The 27,521-nt window shown below is 33.6% G+C and overlaps 5 protein-coding genes across 11 annotated transcripts; 2 read left to right on the forward strand and 3 right to left on the reverse strand.

Moving 5' to 3' along the window:
- Nucleotides 1-294: 294 nt before the first annotated feature.
- On the forward strand, nt 295-6,842 carry LOC123915938 (mitogen-activated protein kinase kinase kinase YODA). The gene is made up of 12 exons (XM_045967230.1): nt 295-451; nt 2,071-2,811; nt 2,914-3,621; nt 3,908-3,995; nt 4,114-4,176; nt 4,307-4,467; nt 4,576-4,651; nt 4,788-4,847; nt 4,932-5,039; nt 5,208-5,444; nt 5,545-5,645; nt 5,993-6,842. Exons 2-12 carry the CDS (start codon nt 2,240-2,242, stop codon nt 6,495-6,497), a joined length of 2,679 nt encoding a protein of 892 aa, XP_045823186.1. The 5' UTR covers nt 295-451; nt 2,071-2,239; the 3' UTR covers nt 6,498-6,842.
- Nucleotides 6,584-9,546, reverse strand: LOC123915939 (short-chain dehydrogenase TIC 32, chloroplastic-like). The gene is made up of 8 exons (XM_045967231.1): nt 9,336-9,546; nt 9,002-9,233; nt 8,569-8,648; nt 8,311-8,464; nt 8,081-8,159; nt 7,775-7,859; nt 7,307-7,353; nt 6,584-7,203 (listed from the first exon to the last, which is right to left on the reverse strand). The coding sequence occupies exons 1-8, from the start codon at nt 9,439-9,441 to the stop codon at nt 7,039-7,041; spliced, it is 948 nt and encodes a 315-aa protein (XP_045823187.1). The 5' UTR covers nt 9,442-9,546; the 3' UTR covers nt 6,584-7,038.
- Nucleotides 9,547-12,296: 2,750 nt separating this feature from the next.
- On the reverse strand, nt 12,297-14,365 carry LOC123915940 (probable aquaporin PIP1-2). Its single transcript, XM_045967232.1, has 4 exons — nt 13,887-14,365; nt 13,046-13,344; nt 12,652-12,792; nt 12,297-12,543 (listed from the first exon to the last, which is right to left on the reverse strand). Exons 1-4 carry the CDS (start codon nt 14,212-14,214, stop codon nt 12,448-12,450), a joined length of 864 nt encoding a protein of 287 aa, XP_045823188.1. The 5' UTR covers nt 14,215-14,365; the 3' UTR covers nt 12,297-12,447.
- A 3,161-nt stretch (nt 14,366-17,526) lies between these two features.
- LOC123915941 (UDP-N-acetylmuramoyl-L-alanyl-D-glutamate--2,6-diaminopimelate ligase MurE homolog, chloroplastic) lies at nt 17,527-21,472 on the reverse strand. The gene is made up of 5 exons (XM_045967233.1): nt 19,527-21,472; nt 19,210-19,326; nt 18,915-19,090; nt 18,109-18,254; nt 17,527-17,929 (listed from the first exon to the last, which is right to left on the reverse strand). Exons 1-5 carry the CDS (start codon nt 21,346-21,348, stop codon nt 17,911-17,913), a joined length of 2,280 nt encoding a protein of 759 aa, XP_045823189.1. The 5' UTR covers nt 21,349-21,472; the 3' UTR covers nt 17,527-17,910.
- A 1,145-nt stretch (nt 21,473-22,617) lies between these two features.
- Nucleotides 22,618-26,663, forward strand: LOC123915942. 7 transcript variants are annotated; one of them, XM_045967241.1, is made up of 7 exons: nt 22,618-22,726; nt 22,908-22,951; nt 23,549-23,769; nt 24,112-24,185; nt 24,738-25,081; nt 25,112-25,710; nt 25,894-26,663. In XM_045967241.1, exons 3-7 carry the CDS (start codon nt 23,637-23,639, stop codon nt 26,466-26,468), a joined length of 1,725 nt encoding a protein of 574 aa, XP_045823197.1. In that variant the 5' UTR covers nt 22,618-22,726; nt 22,908-22,951; nt 23,549-23,636; the 3' UTR covers nt 26,469-26,663. The 7 variants fall into 7 exon arrangements, with proteins under 7 accessions (XP_045823197.1, XP_045823192.1, XP_045823193.1 ...); XM_045967236.1 differs by having other exon boundaries at nt 22,619-22,726; nt 24,738-25,710; XM_045967237.1 differs by having other exon boundaries at nt 22,620-22,726; nt 24,118-24,185; nt 24,738-25,710.
- Nucleotides 26,664-27,521: the final 858 nt, after the last annotated feature.

Below are 27,521 nucleotides of genomic sequence, written 5' to 3' on the forward strand. Positions count from 1 at the left end.
AAAGTACAATACTATGAGTATGATGAGGTACGTACGATTGATGGTTGAGTAAGTTTCCGTTAAAGATAAGAAAAACATTCGCTGTTTCAAGATCCACTGCACTCACCACATGATTCGCATCACCCACCACACATTTCTTGTGAAATAACCAAGGTACGTCAATCCAACGGTTATATCATGACCACATTAAAACTCACGCGTCACACGGAATCTTTCGATTTTCTTTTAATTTTTTAATCAGCAATTTTTTTAATAATTTCCCACTAAATTTAATGCTTTAGAACAAAAAAACACACTAAACTGTTTTTTTGTGAAGCATTGCATTTGTTCATTTTTCTCATTCTCATTTTCTTCATATGTCACTCTTTTTCTCTATTCTTCATCTTTTCAACTTCTCTTCGTTGCTTCGTTTCAGTAAAGCGTCGTCGTTTTGATTTCGAAGAAAAACACTGTGAGTATTTGTAGGGTTTACGTAGTAGTGTATGCATTTTCCTTTCTTCTTGCTTTGAATTTTTATTTTATTTTTGTAATGGTTTCAACTTTGAAGCTCAACACTGTGAAATTTTTGAAAACTATTGTTGTTGAGGATCATTTGCATGTTGTTAATTTCGGAATTTGAATATGTATGATGTTAATTTTGTGCATAAGAATTGTAATTTATGGTTGTAATTGTGTCAGCATTTACTGATTGGTGTGTTGAAGTTGCATTTTGAGTAAAAAAATTGTGAATTTTGTTTCTTATGTTATGGTTTTAGTTCAATTGAGTTTGTTAAACAATTGGATCTGAGTTCAAATTTTTCTGATTTTTTATGTTGTTATGTAATGTTGTCTGCTATTTGTTGAAATTCTGTGATGGATTGTGTTATCTGGATTACAAGAGAAACATTAGAGATAAATGGATTACAAGACCTAATTTTTGTTTGTTTGTTATGTTGGTAAGTTTTCTCAAGATTGGGATGTTAATTATTATTTATGATTCTGTAGATTTTAATTAAATGTACAATAATTGAAAAGCAAGAGTTTGGAAGGATTTTGGCAAATATATAATCCATTTTGATTGTTACTCTTTTGACTGCATTGGCAGAAAATGTAATGTTGTGAGTAAAATTCTCAAAATTTTCTAATACCAAGGTGTGTGTGTGTGTGAGATTTGTTTCATGTTGGGATGTGAATCATGTCTCAGTGGACTTTAGTCTGGTTATTGATTTTGAAAAACTTAGTTCCTAAGTTATCTTCATCACTTCTTTGCTACTGGTTCACTCTTTTGATGTTCTGGAGGTAAAATGTGTGAGTGTTTTCAAGAACAAGTCCGAGCGATGGTTTCCATAGTATTAAGGGACACTAGAGTATTTAATGCTTTTAACTGAATTTCTAAATCAACTAACAGTAATGGTTGGCATTGATGTTGTATTATATGTTTTAAAACCATATGATAATATCAGCATGTTTTCTAATTTTTAATCAGTGGAATTTCCCAGTTCCGTGTATTTTTGTTTAGGATGTTAAAGCATCTGTAACGTATGTTGTCGTGTAGCACGATCCAATACAATGATTGCCGCAGTCTACAACACAACTCAACAATTATTTAAACATAGATGATTTATTATATGATATATGTATCTGTCGTGCTGTGAGATTCAATAATTTCCACATAGATTATCCATTATATAATATATGTATTTGTCGTGTGGCAGGATTCAAGAATTTCTACATAGATGATCCGTTATATGACGTCTGTATGTGTCGTGTAGTGAGATTCAATCATTTACATTTAGATATTTGTATCCGTTATATGATCTCTGTTATATGATATTGGTATTTGTAGTGTAGCGGGATTGCATAATTTCCGCATAGATGATCCCTTATATGATATATGTCTGTCGTGTAGCGAGAGTCAATAACTTACGTATAGATGATCTGGTATATGATGTTTGTATCTGTTGTGTAGCGAGATTCAATAATTTCCATAGTCCACAGCATAAATCAAAGATGTACTTTTGTGTCGATACTTTGTTTATTAAATGTTCATTTTTGGAGGGAACAATCTGACATTGGAACTTTCTTTTGCAGGTTATTGTTGTGTAACAGTCGCCTCATCTATGATTTATATATTTTATAAGAATAGATTAGCAATATCATAGACTTCACTGCAGTATCGAATGTGAATTTACACCCACATTTTGTTGTTATTTCCCGTTCTATCCTTTTCTGTGTGTTCGGTGCAAGCTTTTCTGAAGACATGGCGCCGTGGTGGGGAAAGCTTTCGTCCAAGGAGGTGAAGGAGAAGAAGACAAACCGGGAAAATATTTTTGATATGATACAACGAAAATTTAAAAAGGCTTCAGAAGAGAGGAGCTGCTATAAATCAGAAGGATCTAGGAAACATCATAGTAGCACTATCTCAAAGAAGGGATCTAGATCCTTTGGACCTTCAACAAAATCACCGTCACCGTCTCCAACCGTGTCCCGCTGTCTAAGTTTTGCAGACAATCATTATTCTCGGCCACCCCCAGTGTCGGGCTCGTCCCTTCCTACTGTTAGTAATGCAAATTCTGAAATTATTTCAACGTCAAAACTGGAAAGAGCCGCAGGAGATCCTGCACCTAGACCATCTATATATTTTCCCCTGCCAGAACCTGGTTACCTAACTATAAGGGGCGAAGTTACAGATGTGGAAGGAGATATAGTCACTGCATCTGTTTCCTGTGACAGCTCTATTGATAGTGGTGACTCGTCTGATTCACATCCTGTTAGTCCTCTGGCATCTGACTGTGAAAATAGAAACACAGCCACCGTTAACAATTCTTTCAGGTGAGTTTGTTTACTTCTCGATACATATTATTAAATGCTCTTAATATGTGTTCCTTATTTTCTTTTCATTCAATTACTAAAATTATTTCTATGTTTGTAAAGTGCGGTGCGCAAAGATCAATCACATATTACTGTCGAAAGAACCTCAAGAGCACCCTCAAAACCAGCTCATAAATTGTGCCACCATAAACTTTTGTCTACCTCGCCAAAAAGGGTTAATTTGCCTCTGCAAATAGGTCGTCCGGGTGGTTTTTGCAGTGCTCCAGATAGTTCAAAGTCTAGTCCTAGAAGTCCAATGCGAGCATTTGGTCCAGAGCAAGTGTTAAACTCAGGATTATGTACAGGAAAGCCTTATCCAGATATAGCTTCAGGGCACTGCTCTAGTCCAGGTTCAGGCCATGATTCTAGTAATAATTCAGTTGGTGGGGATCTGTCAGCATTTAGAGCACACAACAAGTGTAGCGCTGAGTGTTCCCCAATACCTAGTCCCAGAATGACAAGCCCCGGTCCTGGTTCCAGGATACAGAGCAATAATGTCAGCCCTCTACATCCAAAATCTGGAGGTGCCGCATCAGAGTTTCCTACAAGACGTCCTGATGTCATTAAACAACAAAGTCATCGATTACCGCTTCCTCCAATAAAAGTGACTAAATCTTGTCCATTTTCTCCAACCTATTCCGCGTCTTCAACTCCTTCAGCTCCTCGAAGTCCTGCCAGACCAGAAAATTCAACAAGCCCAGGTTCACGCTGGACAAAAGGGCAGTTGCTTGGAAGGGGAACATTTGGGCATGTTTATCTTGGTTTCAGCAGGTCGGTATTAAGTGGATTCCAGACCCATTTATATGTATTATTCTATTATTATTGATATTCATACCCATTTTTGTGTGCATGATTATGGAATTCTCACCAAGAAAATTAGCATTTGAATTTGCATCTGTCCATGTTTTATCCTTTATCTCTTATGTCAGCTCTGGCTCTGATTCAAAATTGATATTTAATCTTTTTCAAATTTTGTCCTTTATCCACATATTTTTATTTTTGCATCAAGTTCTTTCAACTTTTTAGCTTGACTTAGTTCAACTTGTCATCTATGTAGAGAAAGTGGCGAGATGTGTGCAATGAAGGAGGTAACCCTTTTTTCAGATGACCCTAAATCACGAGAATGTGCGCAGCAACTTGGCCAAGTAAGCTTGCTAATAAAAAAACTGTTTCTTTGAGAAAACCCTAGGATAGTGTTGGACTGAGTGTGTGGGTGTGTGTGTCTAATAATGAACATTGCTTTATATTTTATGACATTTGCAGGAAATTGCACTGCTAAGTCAGTTGCGGCATCCAAACATAGTCCAGTATTATGGGTCTGAAACGGTATATATTCAGTTACTGTTGTCAACTTTGTCATTCAGTAAATGATTTTTCTTTCAAGTTTGCTTGCTTACAATCAAGATTTAAAAGTTCAAATTGTGTTAATCGCTTTATAAAATTTCATACCTAATAGGTAGATGACAAACTTTATATTTACTTGGAGTACGTTTCTGGCGGGTCAATCTATAAATTGCTTCAAGAATACGGACAATTAGGTGAAATTGCAATTCGGAATTACACTCGTCAAATTCTTTCAGGACTTGCATATTTGCATGCAAAGAACACTGTTCACAGGTGAGTTTGATTGATGGTAACATGTTTTATGTATAATATGACTCAATTATTATCTTTAATTGATGTTGTAATTTGTGAAACAATTTGTGCTGGTTCGGTTTTGATCAGGGACATCAAAGGAGCAAACATATTGGTGGACCCTAATGGACAGATAAAACTGGCAGATTTTGGGATGGCAAAGCATGTAAGAGCATTTATAAGATGTTTTCATGTGTACTATGCAACTTCTTTGGGATTGGATAACTTGACTTGAGTAAAATATCTCTGCTTAAATTATTAAGTCATGGTGTCTAATATTGCCTATCTGGGATATTTTGTAGATAACTGGGCAGACTCTTCCATTTTCTTTTAAAGGAAGTCCTTATTGGATGGCACCTGAAGTAAGTATGATTTCTGCGTCCACACAAATCTTCATGTCAGTGATTTTCTGTAATCTTATTTGAGTGACTTCCTAAATTATATAGGTTATAAAGAATTCAGATGGTTGTAATCTTGCTGTTGATATATGGAGTCTGGGATGCACTGTTTTGGAGATGGCAACAGCAAAACCTCCTTGGGGCCAGTATGAAGGGGTAAGTGAATTTTGAAGAAATATTGAAGTCTATGAATATTGTTGCATGTCCATTTCAAATCTATTTTCTGACAAAAAAATATGAATCTTAGTTGGAGCACATGCTTTGTATAGAAAAAAACATTTATTGAATAACCTGTTTCTGCTGTTTCACACTCAATGCTTAAAGGTTGCTGCTATGTTTAAGATTGGGAACAGCAAAGAACTTCCTACAATTCCAGATCATCTATCAGAAGAAGGGAAAGATTTTGTCAAGCTTTGTTTGCAAAGGGATCCACTTGATCGTCCTTCGGCTAATCAACTTCTAGATCACCCATTTGTTAAAAGTGCTTCGTTGGAAAGATTCATTCTGAATGCTGATCCTTCAGAATCCCCATCTTCTGTTATAAATGCAATGAGATCTCTGGTAAAAGCAATTGAAATTGAGATCTCTGTTATTCAATTTGTGTTTGGATTTTCACAGATTCCATGAGTTCTTAATTGATCACTTCAAATTTTTCTTTTAGGCCATTGGATCGTCTAAACATAATGTATGTTTAGACTTGGAAACAGCTGGTATCCCTGGTATCCCTCCGACTAGAAGCTTCAGAGTTGGTTATGGACCAAGGTCTCTCTCTCTCTCTCTCTCTCTCTCTCTCTCTCTCTCTCTCTCTCTCTCTCTCTCTCTCTCTCTCTCTCTCTCTCTCTCTCTCTCTCTCTCAAACTCAATTGCTCACACACTTAAGCATGATAAAGGTCACATGAAAAAGAAATGCAATGGTTTACTTTTGCATCTGAAATTTTGAAGTGCTCGTGACTATGAATATTTAAAAGCTATAATAGATGCACTGATGCACGGCAGTGTAGAAACTTTGGTCAAATTGCCCTATGCTATTTTTGTTTAAATAGAATTTTATTAAAAAATCTTTAATATGAAAGGAGATGTACTCAGTTTTTTTGGCCCCTTGTTTTCAGTAATGCTCATAAACCACCAAGGATCGTCTCATGTCCCGTTTCTCCATCTTTGGGGCTACGTTTTCCTTCAAGATCAACGAATTCGAGTGGAATGATATCTCCCTCTCAAACATCTAGTTCTCGTAATGCATCTGGCCCATCTACTCCGCAAACCTGTAGAAGTGGGACAATCCCATATCATCAAACAAAGCAACCTATATTCCCACAAGAAGCTCTGGGTATGATTCCAAAGTCACCTAATGGTTTTTGGTCAAATGGAAGCACTGCTTATCAAGGTCCAAAGCATGGTCAGATTCAGAGAAAAACTCCAGATAGACATGCTTGTCGGCGGGATATAATTTCACATGAAAATGATTCTCTTGCAAACCATAATAGGAGGGCCATTGAAGGAGTCCCAAGAGAATTTCCTAATGGGAAGAAGTCATGTTTGGCTGACGTTGATTGTACGTCTCAACCACAGCGGGTGAGGGGTAATGCGCGGCCAAATGCATCCCATAGATCATAAGTCTAGTGCACCCGTGGTTGGTCGCACAAATGGCTTATGATTATAGCAGTAGCATAATAGCAACAACAACAACAAAAATTACAAAGTAGATTTAATTTAATTTATTTAATTAGATTTAGGCAAATGTACATTACCAACTTTGCGCTGTTTTGTATTTTCCGTTATAGCCGCAAAGGGTAGTAGTGCCAATACAGATACAAATATGTAGTGCCAATACAGATACAAATGTCCATTGTAAAAGATGGTTACAAACTCAATCACAGCTGAATAGTTGATAACTGCATCTTTTGAGTGAACCAAAATTTTAAAATAAAAACGCACATAGTTTGTGCTCGTCAACTCTAATATTATACAATACAATGAAATACTGCAATGAATTAAGTCTGAAACAACTTATATATTACAAAAGCTTCAAGATGTAAGTTTTTATCACTACATATTTCTAAATCTCTGAAAAGCTTTTTCCAACACATAGTTGTTTGCACATATGAAGTTTGCTCTAGCTTAGAGTGGCAAGACTCGAGTTAAACAAACCTCAAAGCTACTTTGTATTAGACAAACTTACACTTAATTCCCATAGTTTTTGCGCCAACTCTTTATCTTTAGCTAAAGTGGTCGGGCTTGCCTTATTGCTATCCGCAAAGTACTCGCCAGATATTCCATTTACTCGTGGATGTAATGCAAGGTAACATTGAGTTGCAGCTCCCTACAAAGAACACACCACCACAATTCAATCAGTAAAAGTTCTGGTCTAACAGGCAACCTCACACACTGCTCTATCATTTTTCTTTGAGCCCGAGACAAAATACCTGTTGCACATTTTTAAGGAAGTACTTGCCCACCATATTAGCAACGGCTGCAAAAACCAAAGACACATGAACAAAAATCCAAAACATGGAGGAATTGGGTAAAAGAACAACCAGCTATTACAACTCCTGCTTCTCTTTAAGTCTTTTGACAAGGCTATAGTACATAGCATGACATCCTTTACTACCTCAGCCTTTGTATGTAAGACCCTCTTACAAAATGGCCTAATTTTTTTTCACAAAAATACTCTAATTAAATGGATAGAATTATAAGACCAACTATTTCTTTCTCTTGATAATTGAAGGATAGTTTTAGAAAGATTACTTTTCTTAATTCTTGTGTTTTGGTCAATAAGGTATTGTTTTCGTCAATGTTAACTAATATGACCAAACTCAATTGAATAGGATATCAGATATATTTCAACAAACAAGGATACTTAATGGACATGCTTGAATGGTATAGATACTAACCATTAAAATAACCATGATGCCGCAGAATATTTGTAACAATTGTACCAGGATGAAGGGAGTTAACTGTTATTTGCACTCCTTCTTCCTGTCAAATAAAGGAATATGAAAGGGTTCAACATCAAACTCAACCAATAAGTTCACCATTTACAATGGGAGAAATCTATGCAGTAGACATAAGAGGCATTTTCCTCCACTAGGATTTCTGGATCCGTCAATGATTTACCGGATAGTGAAACTTAACAAGTTCAACATGCATTAAATAAGGCTGAATCATATGAAATTGCATAAACAAATTTTGTGTGATACCTTCAAGCGCCTTGCAAGCTCATTGGCATGCAAAATATTCGCAAGCTTCGATTGTCCATAAGCAAAATAACTGCTGTATCTGTAAAAAGTTGGATACGGAAGGAGAAAATTATACAACTACGGGAACTTAAAACACTAAACATGAAAGGTTACCATTTAATAAATTAAAATTACTTAATAGAATAGAGGAAAGAATAATTGTAAATTAAACATTCTAACTAGATGATTACTCTGATTCATTGTTGATCTTATCAAAACGAATCCCTTCACTATATGCAAATCTGTGAGCCTCTGATGATACAATAACTATCCTTCCTTCCCGGTTGCATTCCTTTACAGTTTTTTTCATAGTCTCTAATAAAAGGTTTGTAAGCAGAAAATGGCCTACAAAGTAGTATCAAGTATATTTATTACCTTCATTTTCTGATATATCATTTAGAAAGATATATGTAATAATGCAACAAAACCATGCAATTATATATTATTACCTAAATGATTGGTTGCAAACTGCAATTCAATATTGTCTTGAGAAAGCAAGAATGGAGTAGCCATCACCCCTGCATTGTTACTTGAAAAAAAAAGAAGACAATATTAGGCCCCGTTTACTTTCCGAAAATGTTCCTATTTTCATTTCCTAAAATTAGTGTTACTAACAAAGAAATACTAGACTCTTGAATAAAATTTTGCAATTTCAAAGATCATTTTAAAATATCGATAATTCGAGGAACTAGAATAATAGATTGATACTGTCCTACAATTAAATTCAAGTACTCCCTCCGGTCTCATATAAGCAACTTTTCACTTTTTAGTTTCATTGAATAATTGATTAATCTGGTCTAAAAAGTGGTAAGATACATCAATTATTCAATAAATCCATATATATATCTGAAATAAATCAAAGCAGGTTATATAATTTCTTACATTAGAATATTGAGTGGAAGACCAGAGGAATTAAAATCTGCTGCAAATTTCCTAACAGATGCTAAAGAGCTAAGATCTAACTCAAAAACATCAATTTTAGCGGTAGGAATTTCCTCAAGTAATGTTTCTTTAATACTCAATCCATTTTTCACATTCCTCACTGCCATAACAACATGAACACCACGCAAAGCAAGAACCCTAGTTGTTTCCAATCCAAGACCACTTGATGCACCTGAAATTAATCAAGTAATCAATTAATCATAATCATAAATTAAGATCACAAAATTGAAAAATTAATCCCAAATTTAGAGGAAATTGAAAAAGAAAAAATGACCTGTGATGATTGCAGTGAGAGTGGTTTCATGAATTCCATGAGTGACTTGTTCGGCAGTTGATGAAGCTGAGAATCCGGATGGTCCTTTCCAACCAAGAAACCACATTTCTGTTACAGTGAAGATTCAAGAACTATAGTCAAAGTTTGAGATGATTATTTATTTATTTTGATTTACTCTAATGTTTTAAAATTAAATTTGTATGATCTCATAATAGTATTTTTGTATGATCGTATTTTTGTAATTAAAGTATTTCCTTTTCTCTCTACCAAAAAAAAAAAAGTATTTCCTTTTCTTTATTAATCACATGGTTAATTTTAATAAATGTATTTCCTTTTCTTTATTAAGCACGTTGGTTTTTTATTTAAAGAAATCTTAATGGATGTTGTTCCACTAGAACATTACTAGTAGTAGTAACTTAGTAAGTAGTAACTATTCTTTGACTAGACTCTTATTTTTAGTTTTGGTATAAATTTTCACTAGACGATTAAAAAATAAATAAATAAATCTTTGACTAGAGAACATTAATAAATGGCTTCATTAATTGAAAGATCATTCCGTAAAATAAAATAAGAAATTGAAGCTTCTTCATAAAAAATTTAAAAATTAACTCGAAGCACTAATTTTAGTATGTATATATTCATGAGATTACTATAGAGTTAGGAAGCGAGAGTGGTTCTGGTAGCGCCCAGGTAGCTAGTGAGCGCTTGTCTGGTATCGAATGAGCTCAAGTAGTTGAGTAGCTAAAGAAAGGCGTTGTTTTAGAGGAATGAATGTCCTATTTTTGGGTAGCGGCTTCATACACACACCTGTAGTATTTTTCATCACATATTTGATTAAATAAGAGGTAATCAGGTGCAGCACTTTGCGGACCAACTCCCGAAGGGTTGTGAAGTTGGACCAGTTACGAAGAATGAATCTATAGAGACCATATACCTAAGATTAAAAATGAATTTCTGGTATATGAGACTGCTGTATATAGAGACCATCTAACGAATTTGTAATGGATTTCGGGTATGCAGGGCCGGTTTTGGGCCTGGGCTTCCAGGCCTCCAGCCCAGGGCCACAAAAAAAAAAGGGGGCCACAAAAAAAAATATGGTAATAGGTAGTAATATTGGGGGGGTTTAAATAGCAACAATAGTGGCCCAGCAACATTTATGACCCAACAAAACATAATTAGACAAAAAAAAAATCATAATTAGATAAAAAAAAAACAAAAATATATTTCATAATTAGATAAAAAAAAAACAAAAATATATTTAAAAAAAAAAAAAACATAATTAGAAAAGTGGTATATTGCGTCTAAACACTTTCTCTTTCACCCCTTCTTCACCCTTGATCAACTTCAGCGATTTCACTTCCTCATCCTCCGATTCCTCTCTTCACCGAATCACCAATTTCGTCACCGCACCGTGAAACTAAAGGGGAATTTTTCGTCCTCCCTTCTCCTCTCTTTCTCGAAGCAATTGAGAATGACTTGTTGGAGAATATACAATATGAAGATTTGGTTGATGAATTTGCTTCAAAAAATGCTAGAAGGAGGGCTTTTTTTAAGTAGCTAAAATGTATTTTGATAATATTAATTCCAATATGACTTTTTTTTTATTAGTCACAACAATGAATGATTATATTTGATGTTATTGAAATTGTTTACAATTTAGATATATTATATTTTTATAAGGGGTCCATTTTTATTTTTTGCCCTGGACCTCTAAATACTCGGAGACGGCCCTGGGTATATGAGTTTCTTCTTGAGAGAGTCTAAGTGGACAAATGAACCAAAGTGTAAATTGTTTACGTTCACTATTGTTATGTATTTAGCATCTAGAATAATGGATTTTTGGGTATATGAGTTTCTTCTTGAGAGAGTTTAAGTAGACAAATGAACCAAAGTGTAAATTGTTTAGTGCAATGTTGTTATGCATTTAGCTAAAAAAGACAATGAACCTTCTGAATAAACATATTTCTAATAACATGTGTTGGGATGAAAGACATAGCACATTGTTTATGTGCACTATATGATCCTTGTTCGAATGTAATCAGGAATAATTATTATTTTATAGGTAAGAAAAGAAATTAATATATACTATAAATTATTTCTTTATTTTGTATACAAAAATCTATGAATGTTTGCATGATACTCGTTGCATATTTATATTGCGAAAACAAATTTTTATATATCGATATGATAAAATTTAAAAACCCATGACTATTTTTAAAATAGGAACTTTAATGTAGTATTTCTATAAAATATTATTTTTGTATTTTTTATACGCAAAAAATCGTTAAATATTTTGCACCGTACTCATTGCAAATTTATGCACTTATATTTACAAAAACAAATTTATAAATAATTAATTAGTAACAAACTTTTATCCCGCGTATGAGTTTTATAGTAAACTATTGATCAGTGAGAAACATATGCCCCGTATTTGAATAGTATAGTATGATTCAACAACTTTTTTAGTATCTAATTTTCAGAAAATCAAAGTAAAAAAATTATAGCTTGAAATTATTCTCATTTTTATATCGATTATATAAAAAAAAATGCGAATTTTAACTAATAATTATTATTATTTTTTGTCAAGTAACCTAGTAGCTACACATTTAAATGTAGAGAAGTGTGAAATCCCGAGTTCGAACCCCGACCACTCTAATAATGTCTCAGGTAGCTATCATTTGAGCTACACTTATGACATAAAGAAAACTAATTATTTAAATTTTTTATTAGTGATAAACATGTATGAATTATAAGTTTCAAAGATTTATAAAAGAAAAAATATTAATTTTAACATGTTAGATAATGACTAACGTACGTTGTGTGATGTCCACTAGGACAATAGCAAAATATGTTGAGACTGCCTTAACTACTACACATTTGGTTATGCAAAACGTGATAGTTAGTTTAGTGACATATGCATGCTTCGGATTTTGAAAGGTTGAAACGAAATAACTAAATAAATTAGTAGAAAAGAATGATCCACATTCTTCTTTGAAGTGAACATTAATGAAGGAAACAATTTACACCCAAATGATGGATTAATTAATACAAAGTGATTAACAAGACACAAGAAGATTACATTACAAACAAGCAAAGATAAGAAAAGTCTCAATCAAGCCCTTGTCTTGAAAGGAATGGCTCGGATGACAATCTGGTGATACACAGCAGCAAGAGCAGCTCCAATAAAAGGTCCAACCCAGAATATCCACTGCAAAAATTGCATCTTTATTATTAATTATCTATTCATTTAATCTTTAGTATAGAATAAAAATTGGAGTCTAAATTATTTTGATGAAAAATAATAAGAAAAACATACATGGTCATCCCAAGCTAAGTCTCTGTTAAAGATGATGGCAGCTCCAAGACTCCTAGCTGGGTTAATGCCAGTTCCTGTAATGGGAATTGTAGCCAAGTGCACCAAGAACACAGCAAACCCAATAGGAAGAGGAGCCAATATCTACAATCCCCCAAAAAAGAATAACCACATTAGAATTGGAGTAGTCAATCATTTATTTAGAGGATAAAAAATCGCCCTTTTGCGTCCGATGGTTTAAACATCCACACACTGCATTAGCCACTCGTGCTAGACTCGGGTGATAAAAATAAAATAATGGCCTATTTAAAAGTAAAATATGAACTAAGATGAAAAATCTTGAAATTTGTAGGGAGCAAATGAAATGTAGAAATTGAAAAAGGAAAGGAACACATACAGGAACATGAGAGTCTCTAGCATTTCTCTTGGCATCAGTGGCAGAAAAAACAGTGTAAACAAGAACAAAGGTACCAACAATCTCAGCTCCAAGTCCATCACCTTTAGTGTATCCAGGATTTACAAAATTAGCTCCACCTTTGAACAACTCATACCTAGCATTACCTTCAAAACCTTTCACCACACCAGCACCACAAATAGCCCCAAGACATTGCATCACAATGTAGAATATAGCTCTTGTTAGTGAGAGCTTCCTTGCCAAAAAGAGACCAAATGTCACAGCTGGGTTTATGTGTCCACCTATCACAGATAACACACAGATTTATCATCTATCTTAGCTATAACATTCTCAAGTAAAAGCACTCTTCTATTTTAGAGTTAAATATGTATTTAGGCACCCATTACACACATAAATTTTCTCAAATACTAGCCCCTATTGTGTTTTTGCTGGACTAAATGTGTATCATGGTGAGTATGTCAGAATCATTATGACCTACTGTGATATAGAAGCTACAAAGGGTAGCTTTTGGAAAATTACATGGGATCATCGCAATTTTGACATAACCATCATAATACCAAACATGCACTAAATTGAGACAAAATCACGATGAATCACCCTAATTTTATGAAAACCTACACATGAGTTTCAACTTTCAACATGGACTATATACAGATAACTAAAATCACTAATTTTTAGTAAAAAGTTTTTTAAATAGGACTAAAACCGGACAAAATTTATGCAAAGAGTAAACTTAAAAATCCTAACTTTAAGGGACTAATGAGACATTTAACAATTTATTTTAATATGAACTTAATGTGAATAAATTGTAAGGTGTAGGTACCTGAAATTCCAGCAGTGCAGTAAACAAGTGCAAAGATCATACCCCCAAAAGACCAAGCAATACCTTGAATGCCAACAGAGGAACATTTGGAGGTTGATCTGTTAACACCCATTACAGTCAAAATGGTGATATACAAGAACAAGAAAGTAGCTACGAACTCAGCAATTCCAGCTCTGTAAAAAGACCATGACTTAAGCTCACCAGGCTCAAATAATGGAGCTGGTGGTGCTTCTTTGTAGTCTCTGATGTCACTTTGAGCTGCTGTCCCTAATGGCTGTCTCTCTGAGAATCTGTTTGCTCCAACCTTTACATCTTCCTCCTTCTCCATGCTTATGTTCTAATAAACTAAAAGATCTCTCTTCTTTTCTCTTTACTCTCTCAGTTTTTGAAATGTAGTACTAATTATGTCAGTATAAGATAGAATGAGGTTATTATATAGTGGAAGAAGAAAACTGAAAACATACATTTCAATTAGAAAATATACATGTCATAAGCATTTAATTTCATCATTTAATCACACTCACATAAAATACATAATAATTATTTTAAAATTAATATTATCAAATTTATTCTATTTTTATTTTTATTTTTATTTTTATTTTTTTATCAAACATATGTGTATGACCAAATACGGTTGTGTCCATTCAAAACTTTGTTCTTCAATTATTTGCAACAAAAATAAATAGTATTATATTTTGCCTTTTACTATTATTATGTATTATTTATATTAGAATAATATTCTCTCCACTTACTATTATAATTAAAATTAATATTTTAGTCCCCGGGACTACTAGGGTCCCCTTCCTCTAAGAACCAGAGGGTGAAAACAAAAAAAATAAAATAATATTTTAGCTACATTAAATAACTTATATAAATGGCATATATTCAATGAAATAAATATTTAAAAAATAATGATGATGCAAATAGATAATGATGATGATGATGCAAACATTAAAAAAATATGAAATCTATAATAATGGAGTAACATCACAACAAAGCATATCATCTCTGCCAGAAAGAAAATTGGGAGTATATGTGTTCATCGCTGGCAGGATTGATTTCACACAACATTTTAGTGCTAACTGCTAAGCCTTCTCTTGATATGGGAGGATTTGGTTTCTGTTCCAAAAGATCAGCATGCATTGTGTACAAGGACAAGGTTTTAAATATCGGTCGTGGTCGAGGTCGCAATTTCAACTGTTTTGTATGTTGCTCTACAGATTCCGTCAGACCGTCACAGTGTAAATTAATAGTAGCATTTCACATCTTATTAAAGTTATGTGTACCGTCATATAGCATAATAAGTTAAATTTCTCGGTGTTTCTTCATGGTTTCATAACTGTAAATCCATATTCATAATTTTTTTTAAAGAATTTGTTTACTCTAAAGTCCAATTTAACCACTAATAAATTCAGGTGACGGTCGTAATGGAATATGTTGCGGGTAACAGCATTTTGTCACAGTTGTTTCTGTGATTTTTATTCACTCTATAAAAATGTAGAAAAATGGTAACGGATACTACCGAAACCATTTTGTCGCAGCCGCTCTCGCAGTAATGGACCATTTTTTAAAACCTCGATTGTGTATATTCGTCAGATCATACAACTAATATATAATGTTTGTCCCTTGGACAGATTGGAGGGTTAGAGTATCCTTCAACTTCAAGGGTTCAATCTTATTATGTGTTGGAGTCTGATATACATGAACATGGTCTTTCTGGCTCTCCTCTTGTCCGCAAAATCCTCGTGTGCTGGAGAATAAATGATTACTAAATTGCACTAAACATTTAATAAACATTTTTAAAATAGTTTTCCTTATATAAAACTAGGGAATAAATGGAAAAAAAACGTGTTGTAACAAATAACAATGCTTGGCACCCATTTTCTGAGGTTCGAAGCCATGTGCATGATTCCAAAACTAGAATAAAACACACGTGTATATGTGCTCAATAGATCAATTTCTTGATTCAAGTGTGAGTTTGAGTGTCCACGAATATATTTGAGAGGTTACTTTTCTCTTTTAAATTACAAACACAATAAGGTACCGTTTGACCTAACTTTTTTATGGTCTAAAAGTTACTTTAAAATAAAGTTTAAAATAAGTGCTTTATAAATAAAGTTAAAGTTGTTTGGTGATTTCATTTTTAAAAAACTTAAAATAAATTATAATTTAAAATTTGTTTGTTAAAATATTTTATGAAATTTATAATAATATTAAAAATTATTATAAACAAATAAAATAATTAAAAAATATAATTAACAAATATTAACATTTTGTGTGCAATAATTTAAAAATATAATAAACAAATATTTTAACGAATAGTATTTTATAAAATCTACCGTTTAATTATAAGTATATATTATTTAGATCATTTATGTAAAAATTTACACAAATCTAAAAAATTTGATAGCAATGTTGTATCCCCTAAAACTATGAATCTTGTTTTTAAGAGAATTAGTTTTGCCATTTAACCGTTTGCGCCTTTTATTCATAATTTCATATGTAATTATCCTATATTTATTAATGAAAATATTATCCTATATTTATTAATGAAAATTCATTTGATACGTTATTGATATTCATAAAAATAAAAAATATTCAATAAAAATGCATAAGTTCTTAATTTTAGATGTCTCAATAACATATAAAATAATTTTAAATTTGTGTAAATTTTATATGAATAAGCTAACAATATAAATTTTAAATTCATTAAATATTTTATAAAATTTATATTTGTTAGAATGTTATTTTTTTATAATGTTAAAATGTTAATATGTGGCCATAACATTATCGGTCTAATTTTATCCATAATATATATATATATATATATATATATATATATATATATATATATATATATATATATATTGAAATGAATAATTTTGTAGTTTGAAGAAGAAAAATACTACTATGCATGGTACTACATTTTATTTGATTATTTTAAATAATAGTAGTATATATGTGACTGTGAAAATTAATAAATTGTTCATTTTTCAAAATAATAATATTATAATAATATGAGTAAAAAAAATTATAATAATAGTGCACATGACTTGTGAAAATTAATAAATTGTGCATTTTTCAAAATAATAATATTATAATAATATGAGTAAAATAATTATTATAATAATAGTGCACATGACTTGTGATCAAGAAAAGTAAAAATAATGGTGCACTGTGCACATATGAGTGCCGTGAATATCACAAATATATGATTTGCATTTGTTTTTGGTGGGATTCGAAGAGGTGAACCACCGAAAAGCTAATTTTACTCAGAAAAAGTTAAAAATATTAGCTTTGCCAATTGATGTATTTTACACATGAAAATAAGCAACTTTTTTTTATCAAGTACTTTTAAAAAAAATTGTTTGGCCTGACTTCTCCTTTTTTGGAGTAAAAAGTCTAAAATAAGCTGGGCCAAACGGTACCTAAGTGTGGTTGAAGTGAAGTATTAAACTTAAACGATCATTTATCATATTATTTTTTGAATTTTCTTAAAATATAGATTTGACCCTCCAACCACCCCCCCCCCCCCCCCCCCCCCCCCCCCCCTCTGAAATCTGCTATGTGAATGTTGGGAGTAATGTCTTTAGAATTTCTCACAGTTATATCTGGTGTTAGATAATTTAGTCTTACTAGGTTGGATAAGAAGTTCAATTGAAGACTTCTGTCTATAATCTATATTTGCCAAGTAGGAAGCAGGACTACTGTGTCACTCTACAACATAGAATTACAATTACAGTGGCATGGAGACCAAGGAAAAAAGGAAATTAGAATTGGCTATATAGACAAAAAAATAAGAGGTTGGGTAAAACTGTACTCTACCCAAGTTGCAATTTTAAGCTGGACTCTGGAAAAAGTAGCCATTCAACTTTAAAGCTCAGTTTTACCAGGTTGATTCCCAAGCTCCTGCAAACAAAGACCCATATGATAATCCAAAGGTCTGTTTCTTTTGACCTGCTTCATTTGTGTAATCAGGTAAACAAGTGATGCTGATCCAGTGTTAGCACAGCAACCTATGATATTAGTGGCTCTCTGGTAACCTGCGACCATAAATGTGAAACAAAAACCAATATTATTTTCTAGACTGAGAATTCACATTTTTCTGTTCTTTTTCTTCTTTTATTTCATTACATTGTGCCCATTTAAACCAATTATTATGTCAGTAGCCAGCCATGCCAGTTACAGAAAGACATTAAAAGCAGAAAACATTTGACATTACCGCCATGGAAATTCACTTGTATCTATTCCAGCTTGGTGAAGGCCGTCAACATACTGCAATGCCTCCCTGCACTCTTCTGAGTCATCGAAGAAATCCTTCTTTTCACCTTCTATTTGATATGTTTCATGGCCTTTGCCAGCAATCACCTGCACCATGCATATAAAAGTGTGTACCCTTATTCAAAAATCACAATCCACAAATTAACAATTCCTTCTGGCACATTAATATTTCGGTGCATTATTCTGAAATGACTAACTAAAAAAGACATCCAAAAGAAGTTGTTAACTTCCATTTGTTATGGTTTTGGTATATTATTTTGTCAAACAGTCCCTCTAAAGCTTAGACAGCATTGTCAAGAGTAGACTGAAAATCAAATGAAGTTTTTTCAAATTCAATAACACAAATCCTAAAGCAAATTGAGTTTGGTCATTCACTAAGAGGATGCTGTTGCATCAATCACAAGATTTTTGAAACATAAAATCAAAAGAATTAGTTTTCATTAAATGTGATAAAGATTAGGATTCCCACATTTGAGGGGAACAGGGAATTCAGCTCATCATGGTAATCCAAGTAGTGATTTCACAGGATCACTAAAAATGCCATGCATGAAACTGAATGTTGGTGGAGAATTCATGTTAATTAAGCAACACCAACTTTGATACACATATTAATATTGTTCAATTTTTCCATCAGCAACACCAGCTTCCCAAGTACCAAATATTTTCAATCAAGCGACTTCTCCATCATGTTAATTAAGCTCATTTCCATATTATAAAATGCAATGCAGAAAGAAGTTCGGAACTTACAACAACATCACCCTCCTCCCCCATTGCAACTGCAGCTCGCACAGCTATCCTCCTAATGTCATGGAGAAAAAGCCTATGACCATTTGGAAGAGGAGGATAGTAGTCATTCTCTCCATATTTCAGGTAATCTTGCATTGTCCATCCTATCCCAGCCAACATGTCGTCCAAAATATCCACTGGATAAAATGTTAAAAAGTATGCCAAAATTAGAATTCACAGACCCTGCTCTAGTTAAACATTTCGTATATTGCTCTTAACAAGGCTATAGTAAATATTCCAAGGTCAAAATACATACATGGATCTTCACCCTTGGGATTGTCAGATGTCAGCATGGTGACTTCACTTTTATCTGTTGCTATCTTTGTCAGCAGGGGTCTCTTCCCCCTTTCATCCTCACCACAAGAACCAATCACTTCAAAAGAAAAAAGACTAACATTCAAAATGATGAAAGTGTATTCTAGACAAACAATATACATTTTCAAAATCCGGGCATGTGAATAATTATGCAGTTTCAAACTTTAGCAGAAAATTATTTGTTTTAATTTCTCAACGTTCAGAACAAAATAAAGAAAGAAATCTTCCACAGAAATTAAAAGAAACACACACACATACCAGTTATAATCCTGCGAGGTTGAAGCTCTCTTACAGAATCAAGTAATCTAGACAAGGCATCAGGAGTACGAGCATAGTCCACTATTACCCCAAATGCTTGTTCCTCATCAATTAACTCACACCTCCCAGGAACTGCATCAACCTCTTCAATCCCTCTAACAATGTCCTCCAAGGGTGCCCCAACAGCAATGCCAACTGCCACAGCAGCAAGAATGTTGTAAACATTATGCTTTCCTAATAATCCCGACGAAATTTCCAGTATCCCAGCAGGTGTATTAACCAACACCTGTGTCTCAAACAGAGAAAGTTCAAATTTCAAGGGATGGACATCTGCATTTTTATTCTCCAAAGCAAATGTCACAACAGGAACTTCAGGACTGCCCAATGAAACGAAAAATGGCGCATTTGGATCATCAATGTTAACAACTTTCCTATGCCGCTCAGGATCCACCATCCTTGAAAACAGCTTAGCCTTCGCATCTCTTTCCTCCTCCTCCTCATCCTCCTCAGTCAATAAATTCGTAAAAACAGCAACATCAAAATCAACCTCATCGTATTTCCCCTGAGCCAGTCCACTAGAAGAAGCCTCAAAAACCACAGATTCAGTTCCATTTTGAAGCATCTTAGCCATCAAATTCTGAACTAAAACAGCATCCATCATCTCATAAGGTGAATCCAACTGATTATCCCCATGCACATAACTAGCAATGGAGTTAAACATCCCAGTGCGTAAACCCATGGCTTCATACATACTTTTAATCAAATAGGTGGTAGTTGTTTTGCCGTAAGTCCCAGCTATTCCAATAACAGCCATGTTTGTCGAAGGATACTTATAAAACGAAGCAGCCAATGTAGGAAGAACAGCATTGGTATCTTCCACAATAACCAAAGCCTTACAACCCAAAGTATCTTCAATATCAATCTCTTTACTCGCGACAACAGCAATAGCTCCTCTCTTATCAGCCTCACTCAAGAACGTGTGTCCGTCGTTTTTACTTCCAACACAACAAACAAACAAATTACCAGACGTTACAAGTCTCGAATCGTGTTGAATTCCACTGATTTCAACTTCCAAATTTCCATAAACAGAAATAGGAACTACCTTGCTCTCATCTAAAAGCTCAGCTAAACTCATCTTAAACTTAGGTTCAACTATTCTAGCTTTACTATTCTTCTCTAAACTATCAAAATCTAAATCAAACGAAGATTCGGATTTCGAAGATAAATTACCATCTTCATCGACGGAATCTCCCAGCGTTTCATCAGAATTCACCGCAAGTCCCCGGAGTTTCTCAATTTCTTCAACATCATCGACTTCATCAGGTTGAAGCTCTTCAACGATTTCAATATCCCGTTTGGCGGGATTAGGTTTAAGAAGACCTTGTTTAACGAACTCTTTACGCTTAAGAGCGATTGCTTTGTCGATTTCACCGAACAAATCGTCTTGAGCGGATTCGATAGTGGAAGGTTCATCGGGAGCATCGTGGACGTCGGCGATGGCGGCGAGGTAAGTGGCTTGATTTTCTTTGTAATCTTGTTCTTCGCGTTTACGAGCGCGGTCGGCTTGGAGTTGGATTTGTTGGAATTTGGAGAAGCCGTGAGCGGAATCTTCGGGTATTTCGGGTGGGTCGTCGTCGGCTGGGTTTGGATAGAATTGTCCTCCGTCGGGTTTGGTAGCGGCGGGAGGTTGAAGAGGAAGTAGAGGATAAGAAGATAAGGGACGGAAGAAATGTGTAGAAGGAAATGGGTGAAGGAAGTGTTTGGGTTTTAGAGTGATTGTTGGAGAAATGAAGTGTGGAAGAGTAACAAATGGCAAAGCCATTCAAAAGAGTAAAGAATGAATGAATGTTGTGTGGAGTGAGCTAAGAGAATGGATTATGTAAACTGAAGAGGAAGTGACTGAGCTGAGGGGTTTGTTTGGGGTTTTAGCTGTAGTTCTACTTATTACTATTATATTATCCTTATCAAACAGCATCACAGATTTTTTTTTAATAAAAAACAGCTTAGTTTAGCGGATGAAAATTTATAATTTTTCTGTCAGGGTAATTTAGTGGCTGGAAATTTCATTTTAAAATAAATAAATTGGATGATCGAGGTTCGAACTCTGACTCTACATATATAATGCAATGTCTTGTCAACTGAACTAACCTTATGGAACAATTTTAATTGAGGCATTTTAGAAATGACATTATTAATAGAGTAAAAATAGTTATACATACTTTGATTCAGCACATTTGAGAACTCAAGAATATGGATTGAAACCATATTTGAGTTGATATCTTCCGATTTGCATGCATGTAATGTAATAGAGACTCATCCTTGGTATATTGTCTGTGTATAAAAAAAAAAATAGAGACTCATCCAAAAAAATAAAATCCACAGATTTTTTTTTTTTTTATGACTTTTACAACATTTGCATAACTCATAAATAATGTTCACTTAATTTGGAGTTTTAAGCGTCTATATTGTAAAACAAAATTACTAAAATTGAGGATAAAAATGTAGATGTGTTGGTGTTTGATGGAATTAGATCCTCTCATGCACTTTGTATTCAACCTTTTTTCTCTTTTATAATCATCAACAAGGGAAAAAATTGTGCTGAAGAGAGAGAAGATGTTGAGTGAATGGCTGAAAAGAGACTGGTTAAATATTTTTGGTACTTTAGAGGTTCATTTTGGGAAAAAATGATATTTTTAGAGGTTAATGTTGGACAAAATTGAGTTTTTCTTTTTAATTGAGATTTTTTAGTGCAAAAATGAGATTTTGTTCGGACTTTATAAATTTTCTGCCTCGCCACTGAGCAGAATGAACAACATGGGAGAAAGAGCCGAAGAGATCAAGATACCAGACCCATACTTATTGCTAAAAACATCCATAGAAAATTCCATTCACGTTACTTCCGCTTCAATGTGTACGTATTGAATGAATTAAATGAGTGCGGCGAGTGCATTTTAATTGTTGAAGAAAGCTATGAAACCTATATTTGGTACGTTAACAAGTTGTAAAAAGAACCAATTAGAGGGAGTTTCCCGGACCCGCTTAACGTGAGTGAGTGAATGAAACACATGTTAATGTTATCAATCACAAGTACCCACTTAACTACAACATGTTTTAAGATCATCCAAAATATACTTTTGGTTTAACACGGAAGGGAAGTGGTAAAGTTTATAGTCTAAGAAATCTCCTCTATCTGTAACTCAGTAAGTACATTGGCTTCAGTTCAAAGTTTTCTTCATTCAATTCAATTCAACTAACTAACTGTTTATTAGTATATACTTTTACAATTCACCTGTCTTTGTCATATTGTTAATTGTCCCAATCCAAATCTCATTCACTACTATTTATTTATTTAGACTCACAATAACAGCTTCCATTCTGCAGGATCATCATCATCGATTCATGCATGCACTTATATCATTATCCAGGTACCTAGTTCTCACGCTATCAACACTTCAACATCAACACACTTACTTACACATGCAATCTTATCATTCATTTTAATTTCAACATGTATTGTGGTCCTTTTTGCTTTTCCTTATCAATCCAAGCCACAATTATATATTGAATGAATTTCCGTGTATCGTGACAGCCAGACCACTCTGTCACTTAATCTTAGAATAAATGATCATAATCATGATCATTCTTTTTTTGATAAGAATCATCATTCAATTATTATTATAAAATCAAACTTGCCATCCAGCACCCAATTTACGCGGAATCGCTTTTGGCTTTTGCTCATTCCCGCGTTCATTTTCTTGTTGGGACCCATTTGCTTCTATTTCTTAAACACCCTTTGGATTTCATAAATAAATAAAAAACTCTAATTTTGATATTTTCAGTGTGATTATTTTTTTTAACTTTTTCAAGGGTCAAGTGTCAGAGGTGAAACTTTTTTGTGGGGTTTGAAATTGTCTGTACTTTATATATTTCTGATATTTCTCAATCATTGTGTGGATGACATTTTGAAGCTGAATGTGATAATATTGATTAATAAACCTTTTCTCACTTTTGTGCTTACACAGATTTTTCTGATTTTCTCATTGTGGCATGGTTGTTGAAATTTTGGCCTAAAAGATCCTAGATACTGATAGCTTGAAGTTTCCCTCTATCATGGAGAGAAGATCTCCTCCTCTGGTGAACCAAAAATGCACATCGCGGATGTTTGGAATCTTTAATTTTCGTGAAGCTCATTCCGATGAAACATTGGTTTCCGATAGGCGCCATTTGAATAAACACGCCGGTGGTAAGAATTAATATTTGTTTTAGCTTAAAAAACTCAGTAATAGAATTTATGAATTTCTTAGTTACACATTGTATGCACTAAAAGTTTAAAATGTATGTGCTGTAATTTTAAATGAAGGTTTTCAATAACCGACAATAACCATAATCTTTGTAGCACCGACATGGAAGTTGTGTCGGTGTTTGACTCTGACACTATGTGATTATTGATTACATCCGATTGATTTATTTTTTCAAATTTTTTACTGGTGTTTAAGTGTTGAGTGTCATGTTAGTGCTTCATATTGAACCAATTTTGATTATCTGCGTGTTCGATGATACTCATGTTGAATCAATTTTTTCCAAGCTGCAGGAAATGGAAAATCCAGAATTAGTTCAGATGTGCTTAGCACAGTTGATGAAAAGTACCCTCATGCTGATGTAAGTTTTCAATCTTCTGATCAAACATAGTTGTATTTTGTAGTATCTATTATAAAAGGAACTCATGCTGTTAGGAGCCTAATTCATGAAATCATAAAATGTATGATGTCGAAACTCATCAAGGTGATTGCCATTCATAGGACTTTACAATGAGAATGTATAAGAACCTAAAAACAGTAGATACATAGGACTTTGCAGGAAAATCTATCTGTTTGAATAGAAGGGTGAGGTATATTTGTAATCTTGGCTCATATAGAATTGTTAGGAAATTTGTATCATTGAAGTAATATTACAAATATTAAACACTAATAATAATATTAAGCCGTTAACTAATATTTCAATCATAGTGCCTTGCTTTGAGGACCTAGTGACCAGTATCATGATTCGTGAAAAATACTCCGTGCAACACAAACTAAAAGTTTACGAATTAAGTTTTAAAATTTTCATGTATAGATATAGTTGGAAACATATGCAGGAAAAATGGAGTTGCATCGACTCCCCTCACCCCATTATATTTAGTGCTTAGCATTGATGGAAGAATTTTGATCACAGGTAACTTCGAGAAGAAGAAGAGGTTATAGTTGTAAGAGTATCTGTGTGGAGAATGATCAGATAGTAAATTTGGAAAATGAAGCAACAAAAATGATTGTTAACCAGAGATTTTTCGACAAAAATTCTCAAGGCAAAGATGGTGGTCCAGACTCTCAGCCTAATCAATTTTTGGATGCTGTACAGATTTTATATTCAAACAAGGAACTTTTCACAAAACTTCTGCAAGATCCAAACTCACTATTGGTAAAAAAGATTCATGGCTTACAGAAACCTCAAGTAAAAGCTGAACAAAATGGAATGAACAGCTTGAATAAAGATCAAAACAGTAGTGATTTTGATAGGTGCAATTTGAGTAAAGATTGCGAGTCACGGTCCTCTAAAAGAATAGTAGTTTTGAAGCCTGGCACAAATAATGTGAAAAAATTTGCTGACAATAAAGATGCTCGAAATATGAAGCCTTCACAGTTTGCATTTGGCGGTATAAAGAGAAAGTTGAGATATGTCATGAGAGTATGGAAAAAAGAGCAGCAGTGGATGGCAACTGATTCGGCGTCAAGTAAATTTCGCTGCTGTTCACAGAACTTGGAAGATGATAAAAATGTAAAAAAATTGGACATTGCTGTAAGAAATTCGCTAAATAATGTCCATGTTAGTACTGGAAAGAATTTGAAGGATTCCAAGTTGAAGGACCCTAAGTTGAGTGTGAGACAGGAAGTTGCTTCTCAGCAAAATAAATTGACCATGAAGGACCAAGGTGCAAAAGTTACATCTCACAACAAACACCAAATGGTTCTTAAAACATTTCATAGAGATGGCGAAAGTTGTTCTTATACAAGTTCTTCTTCTCAGAAAATCAAGGATCCACCAGTAGTATCTTTTAGTGATGAGTTACAGGTTTTTGATGCGGCAGATATTTGTGTCAATTCGAATCTTCCTGTTGACAATTTGCATGCACATTACGATATTCCAAGAGGTAACCTCTATATAACTAGTTTTCCAACTTTTTCTGATCATAGTACATTCATAAATATTATTTGCCTCGTTTATTGTCTATGTATTCATCAACTCTTTAGCATGGTCTAAAAGGCTCATCAAATCTTGTTACCATACACAAAACAGAGAAATTTTATTTATAGATGTGTTTTTGCACGTGCAGATGGATTACTAGTACAAGTTGCACATGATAAATTTAAAGAGAACAACCTTGCAGACCGTGTAACATCCTCTTTGGATCCAATGAGCAGCTCAAAGGACATCATGAGGGAAGTTCTGCAGGCTTTCATCTTGAAATGTGATGAACCTGTAAAGAGTCATTTATCAAACCTATTGATGGATTCATCCACTTTTGATGAACTGAAGGGATTAACTGATGATCTTTCTTGCAGTACAATCCTGCATGACTGTATCATCGAATGTTTCATGGAGTTATACCAAAACTGTGGTTTCCAATCTCATTTTTCATCAAGAAATCCAAACTTTCAATCATGCGTTGCGAGGAAAATTTTGGTTAGAGAGATTAATGAACTTGTTAACCTGCACTTTTATCCTCATCCACCAATAAAGTTACAAGAACTTGTTGAAAGGGACTTAGCAAGACGTGGATCATGGTTGAATAATATCCAAGTTGATGTAGAAGACATTGCAATTGAGGTGGAGAAAGATGTTTTGGAAAAACTGGTTTTAGAAATAGTCTATGAGATGGATATCAGAGACTTGATACATTGCAATTAACCTATGTCTAAATCAAAGTCTTGGATTGAAGAATGCAGGGCCATTTTCCTTAAGTCCCGTAGAAGATGAAATATCATATTTTAATTTCTAATATACATTATATTCCTTCCGTCCCACAATAATCACAAATATAATTGTCCCAAAACTATTGGCACATTACAGTTTTCAATGTGATATTATTTATATTTTTTTTTCCTTGAGCTCAGTTGGTAGGGACATTACACTACATGATACAAAGTTATATGCATCGCTTTTAATTTTATATCTTCTATTTTATTGTATTAATAGTAATATATGTGCGTAATACTTAGTAAGATAATGTAGTAAGAATATTATTCTCTTTAGTACATTTTTCTTGGACAAAATTGCATTAGGGATACTTTAACAAAATTACATAAAGATAATGTTTTAAACACATTTTTATTGCGTAAAAAAAACACATCTTTTATCTATTTTTATCCGGATCAAATTAGTCATTTATCTTTAAAAATGTTAACGCCACTAACCCTAACCCCAATATTAATTCTTAGTCCACTTTTGTCACCACGGCCAAAATGCAACTATAGTCAACTTAATTACATTTAACTAAATTCTTTAAACATTGCACAAACAATTTTTTTCCTATAAATATGATCTAATGGAGAATTAAGTCGATAATGAATAGAGGAGCATGATTGCAAAACCATTTTATCAAAAATTGTGATCAAGCTGTTATCTAATTATGTAAATGAGTGACACCACTATGCAGCGATTATCTATAATATAAAGGATCTTCTCATTAGAAACTGGAGGGTTAGATTGATGCATACTCTTCGGGAGGGGAACACTTGTGCAGATTTCTTAGTCAAGTTTGGAGCTTGCAACCCTGAAGCTTATTCTCATATAGTTGTTCTGCCGGATGAAAAGAGTCTTCTCCTGCTAGATGCTAGTGACTAGGACCAAACCGAGTGTTTGTTTACTAAAAAAACCCAATAAGATTTTTTTTGTTTTTTTAAGCACCAAATAAGAATGATTAATTAATGGCGCCTTATAATCACTCTATTACTATTTTTT

The sequence above is a fragment of the Trifolium pratense genome, linkage group LG3, assembly GCF_020283565.1.
Source record: "Trifolium pratense cultivar HEN17-A07 linkage group LG3, ARS_RC_1.1, whole genome shotgun sequence".
NCBI classification, from domain to species: domain Eukaryota; kingdom Viridiplantae; phylum Streptophyta; class Magnoliopsida; order Fabales; family Fabaceae; genus Trifolium; species Trifolium pratense.

Coding starts and splice junctions, on each gene's coding strand:
- LOC123915938 (XM_045967230.1), top strand. CDS start 2,240: ATGGCGCCGTGGTGGGGAAAGCTTTCGTCCAAGGAGGTGAAGGAGAAG. Junction 3,622..3,907: donor GTTTATCTTGGTTTCAGCAG/GTCGGTATTAAG, acceptor TCATCTATGTAG/AGAAAGTGGCGAGATGTGTG. Junction 4,848..4,931: donor CTTATTGGATGGCACCTGAA/GTAAGTATGATT, acceptor TAAATTATATAG/GTTATAAAGAATTCAGATGG.
- LOC123915939 (XM_045967231.1), bottom strand. CDS start 9,441: ATGTGGTTTCTTGGTTGGAAAGGACCATCCGGATTCTCAGCTTCATCA. Junction 7,860..8,080: donor AGCTTGCAAGGCGCTTGAAG/GTATCACACAAA, acceptor TTTATTTGACAG/GAAGAAGGAGTGCAAATAAC. Junction 7,354..7,774: donor GCATCATGGTTATTTTAATG/GTTAGTATCTAT, acceptor TGGTTTTTGCAG/CCGTTGCTAATATGGTGGGC.
- LOC123915940 (XM_045967232.1), bottom strand. CDS start 14,214: ATGGAGAAGGAGGAAGATGTAAAGGTTGGAGCAAACAGATTCTCAGAG. Junction 13,345..13,886: donor CTGCACTGCTGGAATTTCAG/GTACCTACACCT, acceptor TATCTGTGATAG/GTGGACACATAAACCCAGCT. Junction 12,793..13,045: donor CTAGAGACTCTCATGTTCCT/GTATGTGTTCCT, acceptor GGGGGATTGTAG/ATATTGGCTCCTCTTCCTAT.
- LOC123915941 (XM_045967233.1), bottom strand. CDS start 21,348: ATGGCTTTGCCATTTGTTACTCTTCCACACTTCATTTCTCCAACAATC. Junction 19,091..19,209: donor TCCCAAGGGTGAAGATCCAT/GTATGTATTTTG, acceptor CATTTTATCCAG/TGGATATTTTGGACGACATG. Junction 18,255..18,914: donor GGGAGGAGGGTGATGTTGTT/GTAAGTTCCGAA, acceptor TGCATGGTGCAG/GTGATTGCTGGCAAAGGCCA.
- LOC123915942 (XM_045967236.1), top strand. CDS start 23,637: ATGGAGAGAAGATCTCCTCCTCTGGTGAACCAAAAATGCACATCGCGG. Junction 24,186..24,737: donor AAAAGTACCCTCATGCTGAT/GTAAGTTTTCAA, acceptor TTTTGATCACAG/GTAACTTCGAGAAGAAGAAG. Junction 25,711..25,893: donor ACATTACGATATTCCAAGAG/GTAACCTCTATA, acceptor TTGCACGTGCAG/ATGGATTACTAGTACAAGTT.